This window comes from Lipophrys pholis, assembly GCF_963383615.2.
Source record: "Lipophrys pholis genome assembly, chromosome: 8".
Taxonomy (NCBI): domain Eukaryota; kingdom Metazoa; phylum Chordata; class Actinopteri; order Blenniiformes; family Blenniidae; genus Lipophrys; species Lipophrys pholis.
The window spans coordinates 1,221,323-1,233,822 of record NC_137630.1 but is presented as its reverse complement, the minus strand read 5'-3'; the positions used below and the strand labels follow the sequence as shown (position 1 = coordinate 1,233,822).

At 47.0% G+C, this 12,500-nt stretch overlaps 1 protein-coding gene across 1 annotated transcript in view; it reads right to left on the bottom strand.

The window, feature by feature from the left end:
• The window catches only part of plch2a (phospholipase C, eta 2a), a gene marked incomplete at its 5' end in the record, with an annotated part of 145,593 nt that overhangs the window by 57,915 nt on the left and 75,178 nt on the right, over positions 1-12,500 (bottom strand). Inside the window, 2 exons of the mRNA XM_080468603.1 lie at positions 2,871-3,000; positions 3,199-3,442. Coding sequence (XP_080324729.1) covers positions 2,871-3,000; positions 3,199-3,442 — 374 coding nt within the window. The remainder of the gene's footprint in view (positions 1-2,870; positions 3,001-3,198; positions 3,443-12,500) is intronic.

The window sequence follows — 12,500 nt, the reverse complement described above, 5'->3', positions numbered from 1 at the left end:
GACTCGCCGGTCTGCCCGGGCTGGAGGGATCTGAGGGGCAGCGCCCCCTGTGGTTCCCAGTGTGGACGGCCCCCAAATGTGTCCTGTCCTCACCTTAGTCCTCAGTGTCCTGCCATGTCTCCATACCACCAGGCAAGTCTGCATGTGTGTGTGTGTGTGTGTGTGTGTGTGTGTGTGTGTGTGTGTGTGTGTGTGTGTGTGTGTGTGTGTGTGTGTGTGTGTGTGTTCACTTCATCTATTGTATCTTTGCACTGTTCTTAAATCATGTTAAGCACTTTGTTTTACATTAAGTGTATAAAAAAGGTGCTATACAAATAAAGATGATTGATCTGTAGTTTTATTGTGAAAGTGAAGAGAACCATTGAGAAGTATTGTTTAGGAGGAGTGATGTATCACACCAGGTTAATGGTGGAAGAGTGTAACGAAGTGGACTTTCATTTCATTGTGGGATATTTTAACTTTAAGCTGAATATCGACTGAAACTATTAGCAACTGAAATGGGTTTCAAATTCTACTTACAGAAGTACTTGTGCCTGTGACAGGATTAAAACACTCCGCTATATATTATACTGACTGAAGTACTGTGACACGCCATGATCACGTTCACCACTGCAACACACTGGGTTCCTTCCTTCACACTGGGAACCAGGTCAAGTCCACAGCTTCTTTAGTTGAAGTGGGTCGAGCTAAGAAAGTAGCAGGGAAACACACACACACTCACACACACACACACACACACACACACACACACACACACACACACACACACACACACACACACACACACACACACTCACAGTCCACGGTGTGATTACCTTGCATTACCCAGAGGCCATCTGTGCCGCGGCGGCGCCATATGGGCGACTGTGAGCTGGCTGCTGGGATTAGCGGCAGCGAGCTGACGTGTTGGTCTGCAGCGGCGGCCAAAGGGAACTTGTTTGACACGGTGAGGTGCTAATCCCTGCGCTGTGGACATGTTGGACATGTGCAGCAGTGAGACGAGCTGCTGCCAGGGAACACGTCAGTCAGTGACCCGGCTGCTCTGCGTTATGGAGCAGCACTGAGGCCTGGACACCACGAGCTGCTCAACAGAGAACCTTATGATGCCTTCTTCCCTCTCAACCTGTCGCTCAAATCAAGCAGGACTCCAGGAGACCACCGCAGAACCAGCAGAACATCTTCTCAACCACGGAGCATGGCAGAGGGAGCATCATGATTTGGGAGCAGTGGCGGTGCCCGCTTTTGTTCCTGCTGCTGCTCTGGGGGAGCTCTATCTCTCAGTGACGGTTCTGGGGACTTTATTTTCTACTGGAACACCGACAATACCAAAAAATATTCAGTGTTCAGACCAAACCGCCCCGGCAGCTTCTGTACAACGACTATGTTTACATCATCCGTCATCCGTCATCCATCATCCGTCATCCGTCATCCATCATCCGTCATCCGTCATCCATCATCCGTCATCCATCATTCATTATCCATCATCCATCATCCATCATCCATAATTCGTCATCCATCATCCGTCATCCGTCATCCATCATCCGTCATCCATCATTCATTATCCATCATCCATCATCCATAATTCGTCATCCATCATCCATCATCCATAATTCATCATCCATCATCCATCATCCATAATTCGTCATCCATCATCCATCATCCGTCATCCGTCATCCGTCATCCGTCATCCGTCATCCATCATCCGTCATCCATCATTCATTATCCATCATCCATCATCCATAATTCGTCATCCATCATCCGTCATCCATCATTCATTATCCATCATCCATCATCCATAATTCGTCATCCATCATCCGTCATCCGTCATCCATCATCCGTCATCCATCATTCATTATCCATCATCCATCATCCATAATTCGTCATCCATCATCCATCATCCATCATCCATCATCCGTCATCCATCATCCATAATTCATCATCCATAATTCATCATCCGTCATCCATCATCCATCATCATCCATCATCCGTCATCCATCATCCATCATCCATCATCCATCATCCATCATCCATCATTCATTATCCATCATCCATCATCCATCATCCATCATCATCCATCATCCGTCATCCGTCATCCATCATTCATTATCCATCATCCATCATCCATCATCCATCATCCATCATTCATTATCCATCATCCATCATCCGTCATCCATCATTCATTATCCATCATCCATCATCCATCATCCATCATCCATCATTCATTATCCATCATCCATCATTCATTATCCATCATCCATCATCCATCATCCGTCATCCATCATCCATCATCCGTCATCCGTCATCCATCATTCATTATCCATCATCCATCATCCATCATCCATCATCCATCATTCATTATCCATCATCCATCATCCATCATCCGTCATCCATCATCCATCATCCATCATTCATTATCCATCATCCATCATCCATCATCCATCATCCATCATCCATCATCCATCATTCATTATCCATCATCCATCATCCATCATCCATCATCCATCATCCATCATTCATTATCCATCATCCATCATCCATCATCCGTCATCCATCATCCATCATTCATCATCCATAATTCATCATCCATCATCATCCATCATCCATCATCCATCATCCATCATCCATCATCCATCATTCATTATCCATCATCCATCATCCATCATCCATCATCATCCATCATCCGTCATCCGTCATCCATCATTCATTATCCATCATCCATCATCCATCATTCATTATCCATCATCCATCATCCATCATCCCTCATCCCTCATCCCTCATCCCTCATCCCTCATCCATCATCCATCATCCATCCCTCATCCCTCATCCATCATCCATCATCCATCCATCCTCCACTCAATCGGCGTCCTGACCTTGAACATCTGTTTGACCTTCTGTCGGGGGAGGTTGACGTTGAGTTTGTGGAGGAGCTGCAGGACTTCGCTGATGCTCAAGCTGCCGTCTCCGTTCTTGTCGGCCTCGGTGAACGTCTGCTTCAGCCACGTGAGGACGTATCAGTCAAGGAAAGTCCAGACAGTGATTTATGACCGTCACCCGTTGGACCAGCAGCTTCTAGGATCGTTTGAGATCATTAAATGAATGCAGCTCCAGCATGCTTCCATCAGATGGTTGTGAACAAGACAAGACACACGTTGATGACATGAAGAGACGATATGTAAACGATGAAGAAGAGAAGGATATTGGTCTCGGGTGCGCTGCCTCTTGGCCAGGCTGTCCTCGTCACTGATGCCGGCCATCAGGTATCTGAGGCCGGTGATCCAGGTGCGAGCCTCCTCTCCAGTGCCAGAGACCAGGTCCAGGGACTCCATGTGCTCCCCGTAGTACAGGCTGAAACAGCAGTTGGGGTTGAAGCTGCCCTCTGCATAGCGCTGGAAGATCTCAGACTGCTTCCCCTCACACACCTCCCGGAGGGAGTCGATGGAGACTGTGGAGGAAAGAAGAGCAGCATGAACAACTGCACAGCGTTGTGATGATTTTACTGTGGAAGTGCCAGCAGCCAGCCTTCCTTTAAACAGGAACAACCTGCAGAACCAGGCACAGAGGAGGAGAAACCTGCAGAACCAGACCCAGAGGAGGAGAAACCTGCAGAACCAGGCACAGAGGAGGAGAAACCTGCAGAACCAGACCCAGAGGAGGAGAAACCTGCAGAACCAGACCCAGAGGAGGAGAAACCTGCAGAAACAGGCACAGAGGAGGAGAAACCTGCAGAACCAGACCCAGAGGAGGAGAAACCTGCAGAAACAGGCACAGAGGAGGAGAAACCTGCAGAACCAGACCCAGAGGAGGAGAAACCTGCAGAACCAGACCCAGAGGAGGAGAAACCTGCAGAAACAGGCACAGAGGAGGAGAAACCTGCAGAACCAGACCCAGAGGAGGATAAACCTGCAGAACCAGGCACAGAGGAGGAGAAACCTGCAGAACCAGACCAAGAGGAGGAGAAACCTGCAGAACCAGACCAAGAGGAGGAGAAACCTGCAGAACCAGAGCCAGAGGAGGAGAAACCTGCAGAAACAGACCAAGAGGAGGAGAAACCTGCAGAACCAGACCAAGAGGAGGAGAAACCTGCAGAACCAGGCACAGAGGAGGAGAAACCTGCAGAACCAGACCCACAGGAGGAGAAACCTGCAGAACCAGGCACAGAGGAGAAGAAACCTGCAGAACCAGACCAAGAGGAGGATAAACCTGCAGAACCAGGCACAGATGAGAAGAAACCTGCAGAACCAGACCCAGAGGAGGAGAAACCTGCAGAACCAGACCAAGAGGAGGAGAAACCTGCAGAACTAGGCACAGAGGAGGAGAAACCTGCAAAACCAGGCACAGAGGAGAAGAAACCTGCAGAACCAGACCCAGAGGAGGAGAAACCTGCAGAACCAGACCCAGAGGAGGAGAAACCTGCAGAACCAGACCAAGAGGAGGAGAAACCTGCAGAACCAGGCACAGAGGAGGAGAAACCTGCAGAACCAGACCAAGAGGAGGAGAAACCTGCAGAACCAGGCACAGAGGAGAAGAAACCTGCAGAACCAGACCCAGAGGAGGAGAAACCTGCAGAACCAGGCACAGATGAGAAGATACCTGCAGAACCAGGCACAGAGGAGAAGAAACCTGCAGAACCAGACCCAGAGGAGGAGAAACCTGCAGAACCAGACCAAGAGGAGGATAAACCTGCAGAACCAGGCACAGAGGAGAAGAAACCTGCAGAACCAGACCCAGAGGAGGAGAAACCTGCAGAACCCGGCCGAGAGGAGGAGAAACCTGCAGAACCCGGCCGAGACACACTCCACAGTTAGAAAGAATTGTCATCAGAGTTAAGGCCCCTGCATCCTCCATAAGAAGAAGAAGAAAGTTCAGCAGTGACGGTCCTGCCGGTGAAAATGACCTCATGTCTTCTTCCAGCTTCTTCTGGGTGAACAAACTAGTTTCAGCTGTTCCAACCGTCCTGCTGAACTGTGGAGGAGCTGCTCTGCTGAAACTGCTGCTCTGCCGTGCTGCTCATGTGTTCCAGCTCTCTGATGATGATCAGTCATATTTTAATCATGTTTAGCTTGTAACCTCACTACTGTAGGAGCGCCGCAGCTCATTAGTGTACTAGGGTACTGTTAGAGTGCAGGCTGACGTGATGCCCCTGAACGCATCACGAGGCTCCTGCAGTGAACCGGACCAACATGGCGCTCGGATACAAGCTCTCTTCTAGTCCTGAAACAGTTCAGAGGAAAGTGTTTCTGAAAGCTCTGGAGACCAGAAATAAACTGCAGTTGAAAAGTTAAAACGCTGCTTCACAGATGTGTGGCTGCTGTGAAGGGGCGTGACCTGCTGTGATGGGGCGTGGCCTGTGGTGGGGGCGTGGCCTGTGGTGGGGGCGTGGCCTGTGGTGGGGGCGTGGCCTACGAGTTCGACAGCTTCTTATCGGAGTATGAACAGTCCTGCCAAACTTTCTTCTTGTTCTTCTGGCTTCAAACAGGGAGGAGGAAGGAGCCTCTAAGCTGTTCCAGAGCAGGGAGGGTGTTTGTTCAGATGCAGAGGAAACTTTGTTCAACGACTCACTGCAGAGTCTCTTTGACATCGACTTTCACAACTCAACAGATTCCTACAAGCTTCTATCACCAGGAGATGCCAGGCAGAGGGGAGGTGACAGATTCCTACAACCTTGATGCTTGACTTTACACTCCAATCTGAAGCTTCTCTGCTTCATTAAGAGGAACAAGATTCTAACCTCAATGAAGGTGTCAGCAGCTTCATGAGTCTGGTGAGGAAGAACTAGACCGGCCTTCACAGAACAAAACACACACACACACACAGTGGTGGTTGGGATGTAATTTCTTGTTTCCTGGAGTATGTATTCTGTGTATTCTGTGTAGCTTGTACGTACTGAGTACACTAAGATGCATTATAGATGTACAGGATGTGAGGGGAGGGGAATGGTGGCGCTATTCTGCTGACCTGTATGATCGACCCACAGGAGACAGGAAGTGACCTGCGAGCTGACTCCAGCACAGGAAGTCACTATGACTGACATGTTTTGGATTGTAAACCGCTTCATAGCGGTTCATAGACCGCTATGAAGCGTCAGAACGCTTCATCGAGAAATCTCCGAGGTATTGCTCATGCACTGGGTGCTGCAGCGGTGTGGTGGTGAGCAGTGGGTCCTGGTGAGCAGTGGGTCTTGCTGAGCAGTGGGTCCTGGTGAGCAGTGGGTCTTGCTGAGCAGTGGGTCCTGGTGAGCAGTGGGTCTTGGTGAGCAGTGGGTCTTGGTGAGCAGTGGGTCCTGGTGAGCAGTGGGTCTTGGTGAGCAGTGGGTCTTGGTGAGCAGTGGGTCTTGGTGAGCAGTGGGTCCTGGTGAGCAGTGGGTCTTGGTGAGCAGTGGGTCTTGGTGAGCAGTGGGTCTTGGTGAGCAGTGGGTCCTGGTGAGCAGTGGGTCTTGGTGAGCAGTGGGTCTTGGTGAGCAGTGGGTCCTGGTGAGCAGTGGGTCTTGGTGAGCAGTGGGTCTTGGTGAGCAGTGGGTCTTGGTGAGCAGTGGGTCTTGGTGAGCAGTGGGTCTTGGTGAGCAGTGGGTCTTGGTGAGCAGTGGGTCTTGGTGAGCAGTGGGTCTTGCTGAGAAGCTTGTAGGACTTTAGTTTCCAGCACTTTTTGAATGTGTCCAGGCTTCACATTCAATATCCCTGATTATTCCCAACACATTTATCCTTACTTCATTGGAATCGTCGAGCCTGGATTGTTGAACTAGTCTCTAATAGCACCTCAGTATGTGAGCTAAGAAGCCCTGATGGTATGGAAGCTCCTGTGGCTGTCCCAACAGTACCAATACTATCTCTTTATCAGGGGCTCTGACCAAGACCACCTGAACACATTACTCCCTCAGTGGGAATGAAACACATATTAATGATAATGCTGAGCCTTTTTATCGGGTCACCCATCATCAAACACATCGGCGCTTTAGTCTTCTACTGTTTCTTTTGGATTTGAAGGACCTGAACACGTCAAGCGGACGAAACCCAACATGATGACCGGGAGCAGACTGCAAGCTGGAACAATATCTACATGCTGACTCATCCACTATGTTGCCATACAGCTGGATACGGTACAATAACAGTACCTAGGTGGAGGGACACACACACACACACACACACACACACACACACACACACACACACACACACACACAGAGGATGTCATTGCTTGTCATTAACATGACGTGACACGCTGCTGCTGGGTGGTGTGTGTGTGTGTGTGTGTGTGTGTGTGTGTGTGTGTGTGTGTGTGTGTGTGTGTGTGTGTGTGTGTGTGTGTGTGTGTGTGTGTGTGTGTGTGTGTTTGGGGGGGGGGGGGGGTTGATTCGGTGGAGAAGATTTGAGCGTTAATGAGCTGATGTCATCATTAAACCAGCAGTTTTCTGGATTCAATTCACTTCAATTCAACTCAACTTTATTCATAAAGCACCAAGTACAACACAGTCATTTCTTGGTTCTTTATCCTGAGAAAAATCACACAGATCCACAAGAGCAAACTCTGTGGAACAGGAAGGAACCTTTTCAGAAACAGGCTGAGAGGGATCTGGAAAACTCCGTTTGTATTGATTCATAACTGGTAATTCATGGTGGGTAGTTAAATTCCACAGGTTTTCCAGGTCTGCTGCTCTCCCGGCGAGGACGCCTGGATTCATGTTAGACTGCAGTGTGGTGTGGTGACGGAGAGGTTTCTGAGCTCCCTGAGAAGCTCCAGATCTAAACATGTGGTTCACTGAATGGTCGTGATGAAGTGGGCATAATGCTCTCTAATCTGTGTGGTCAAAACAATCATGAATCCATTCACCACAGATTGGCCCAAGGTTTTGTCCGCTCCGACACTTTCAGAGGTTGATTTTCAGAGTTTTCATTTTGAGTGTGTGCCAGCGTTTCTTCACCCAGAAAGTGAACAGGAGTGTGCAGCAGGTAATCTGACCCATCAGGAAACACCTGGAGGCACCAAGGTCACATGACCTCATCAGTGACGAGATGTTTAGCCGCACGTCATCTTTTAACCGCTGGCTGTCAGGGTGGTGTCCCAGTAACTCGGTAGGCTTCATTAATAATTGGAAGTCCTTCTGGGGCAAGCCTGGTCTCATCAGGAGGGACGGCATCCATCCCACGTTGGATGGAGCGTACCTCTTATCTAGAAACAGAGTTAAAAGCTTAGCTCCTCCATCCTGACGTAGCAGAGTGGGGACCAGGCAACAGAGTCGCAGTCCTACACGCCTCTCTGAGTTTCCCTCTGGGCAGTCACCAACCATAGCTAACTTAGTTAAACATCCCATAGAGACTGTGTCTATCCCTCGGACCACCACAAGTATAAAACTATCTAAACCTAGGAAAATAACTTCTAATGACTACAAAAACTTCATCCGTATCAAGTGTGAAACTAGACAAAATCAAGACAAACAAATGAGATGTGGTTTCCTAAACATGAGATCTTTATCATCCAAAGCTCTTCTAGTCAATGATCTGATAAGTGAACACAACATTGATCTCTTTGGATTAACAGAAACCTGCTACGTAAAGATGAGTATGTTAGTCTAAATGAAGCCTCCCCTCCAAGTCATACTAACACTCAAATAGCTCGTGAAAGTGGTCGAGGAGGGGGCGTGGCAGCCATCTATAACTCTCAGTTACTAATTAACATGAACCCAAAACCCAACTTTAGTTCTTTTGAGAGTCTGAGCATGACCATGCCACACCCGTCAAATAAAATAGTAAACTCTGTAGAATCTGTAATCATTTCTCGTCCTCCTGGACCTTATTCAACTTTTCTAACTGAATTCTCTGAATTGTTGTCAGATGTAGCCCTGACTAAAGATAAGGTTATCATGGTAGGAGACTTCAATGTTCATGTTGACCTAGAAAATGATAGTTTCAGTGCAGCTTTAAATCTACACTTGACTCTCTAGGTTTCTCTCAGGTAGTAGACGGGCCTACCCAGAAACATCTCCACACCCTAGACCTTATTCTAACTTATGGTTTGAATATAGAGCATCTGACCATCTCTCCTCACTATGATTTCCTGTCAGATCACTTCTTAATAACCTTTGACTTTGTTCTAAATAGTTCTAACCCTCCGGTTAAAGCCGTGTTAACCAGGTCTCTCTCTGATAACATAGTAACTAAATTCAAGGAAAGAATTCCCTCTGCTATAGAATCAGTAGTGGATCTTCCTGACCCGTATACTGTTGCTAGCTCAGACATTGAATACCTAACAAACAGTCTGACAGATATGCTAAGAACAACGCTAGACGACATAGCTCCTCAAAAAATGAGAACGAAAAAACAGGAAAAGTCCTCCCCATGGTTTAACTCATCAACCCGCCAGCTTAAACAACGCTCCCGTAGATTAGAAAGAACTTGGCGTTCAACAAAAACAGAGCTAGATTATATAGCCTGGAAGGATAGCTTCAAAACTTATAAGAAAGCTCTGAGTAGAAGTAGAACTAATTACTACTCATCCTTAATAGAGGAAAACAAAAACAACCCTCGGTTTCTTTTCAGTACTGTAGCCAAACTGACTAAGAACCAAAATAGTGTTGAGCCCACCATTCCTATCAATATATGTAGTGAGGACTTCATGAAGTTCTTTCAAAATAAAATGACAAGGCTTAGGGATAACATCCATCAAACCCTACCGTCCGTTAGCCCCATAACAGAGGAACTGGTTAAACCTAACAGTCATCTGGAATGCTTTCAGCAAATACAACTAGTCCAACTAAACTCCCTTATTTCTTCTGCTAAACCAACTACTAGCCTGTTGGACCCAATTCCTACTAGAATTCTGAAAGAGGCACTGCCACTAATTAATAATTCTATACTGGCAATTATTAACCAGTCTCTAACAATAGGCTATGTGCCCCAATCCTTTAAACTAGCAGTTATTAAACCTCTCATTAAGAAGCCAAACTTAGACACAAGCCTTCTCTCAAACTACAGGCCCATCTCCAACCTTCCTTTCCTGTCAAAGGTTCTGGAGAAAGTAGTCGCTAAACAACTCCAGGATTATCTGCAGGAGAATAATCTGTTAGAGGACCTTCAGTCCAGCTTCAGAATGAACCACAGTACAGAGACTGCTCTGCTAAAAGTTACTAATGACCTTCTAATGGCCTCAGATAGAGGTCTTCTATCTGCTTTACTTCTTCTGGACCTTAGTACTGCATTTGATACTGTCCATCATAATATACTCTTAAGGAGATTAGAAGATGCCGTCGGCATTAAAAACTTAGCCTTAAACTGGTTTAAATCATATTTATCTGACCGCTTTCAATTTGTTCATGTAAATAACAAATCTTCAATACATGAAGGGGTCCTGTGTGGAGTACCACAAGGCTCCGTCCTCGGACCCAGATTGTTTAATCTCTAGATGTTACCACTCGGAAATATTATTAGGAAACACAACATTAACTTTCATTGTTATGCAGATGATACTCAGCTCTATTTATCAGTTAAAGCCAATCAGGCCGACCAACTTGTTAAACTAGAGTCCTGCCTCAGGGACGTTAAGTCCTGGATGTCTATCAACTTCTTAATGCTCAACACATCCAAGACTGAGGTTCTAATCCTAGGTCCTAAAAAGCTCAGGGATTACTTTTCAGATAGTCTGATTACCTTAGATAATATTACCTTAACCTCTAACAGTGATATTAGGAACCTGGGTGTTATTTCTGATCAGGATCTGTCCTTTATGTCCCATGTTAAACATGTCTCCAGGACAGCCTTCTTCCATCTAAGGAATATTGCAAAAATGAGAAACTTCTTGTCCTTCAAAGATGCAGAACAAATGCTTCCTGCCTTTGTGACTTGAAGATGAGATTATTGTAACTCCCTAATGTCAGGATGTCCAAACTCCTCTGTTAGGATCTTCCAGCTAGAGCAGAACGCTGCTGCAGGTTTACTAACCAGAACTGGAAGAAGAGAGCACATCTCCCCAGTCTTAGCATCCTTACACTGGCTTCCAATTAAATCTAGAATAGAATTCAAGATCCTTCTGATCACATATAAAACTCTTCATCACCAGGCTCCGTCCTATATGGAGAAACTTCTAGAAGGGTCTCACCCTCCACGAGCCCTTGGCTCTGAGGATGCAGGACTGTTGGTAATCCCTAAAGTCCTTCAAAGTAAAAGAGGAGGCAGGAGTTTCAGCCATATGGCTCCTTTACTCTGGAATCAACTACCAGCCTCGGTCCGAAAGGCCGACACCATTAGTTTATTTAAGAGTAGACTAAAAACATTCCTATTTGATAAAGCTTATCCTTAGGAATAAAATAGGAATAAAATAGGACCACTAAGTTGAGCTGCTATAGGCCTAGACTGCTGAGGGGATTTTTTCTCTCCCGTTAAAGGGAGGAACTCTACATTTGGAGGTTCTGTTTCTTGTCTTTCTTTCTTTCTCTCCGTGTAACAACATTACTGGAGCCACCAGATACTGCCGCAGTCTTTTTTATCCCTGACAGGAGGAGAGCAGGATCCAGGGGATCAGACCCAAGACTCACAGAGTGGAGTTACGACGGTCCTACTACCCAACCCCACCACAGCACCGGGACCCCACCACAGCACCGGGACCCCCCCACAGCACCGGGACCCCACCACAGCACCGGGACCCCACCACAGCACCGGGACCCCACCGCAACGGCACGGCCCTTAAACTCCAGACTGAGATTGGTTCATCATCAGACCAACGCTCATCATAGACTTTTCTTAGTATTTGTACTTATCTGGCCTGTCTGCCACTCTCTCTCTCTCTCTCTTCTATTCCTCTCTCTCTCCCTCTTCTATTCCTCTCTCTCTCCCTCTTCTTTTCCTCTCTCTCCCTGTCCTATCCCATGTACTTCTCCCCCCAACCGGTGAAGGCGGATGGCCGTCCTTCCAGAGTCTAGGCTCCGCCCCACGGTTTCTTCCTGAAGAGGGAGTTCTTGAACTTCTCTCCATGCGAGGGAGTTTTTCCTGGCCACTGTTGCTTGTTACACCTGCTTGCTTTGGAAGGGTTTAGTTGGGTCCTGTTGTTCTCTATCATTGTAAGAGCGCTTTGAGATGTTTGTTGATGTGATTTAGCGCTTTACAAATAAAATTGAATTGAATTGAATTGAATGACCACAGGAACATCACATGAAGCATCAAATGAAAGTCAAGACTATGACAATTCCAGCAACACCATTAAGAACCTAAAGTTGGTCCTAACTTTGCTGTTTTGTGATCAAACGTCCTGTATGAGAGAAAGAAAAGCTGGTTTGACTTCGTCCAATGTGTCTGTGTCAGGTCCAAAACCTCACTAACTGTTGAGGTTCTACTTTCCTCCATGGAGAGGTTTTGCCAGGAGCACTACTGTCCAGTTGGATAACAGTGCATTCTCTTCCTGGTGATTAGCCAATGGTGTTACTGTGTGAGATTTCCACCACTCAATTCTATTGGCTGTGACGGTGAGCAGCACAAAGAGCTTTACAGGCACAGAGCTGCCAGATTTAAACAGAAAAG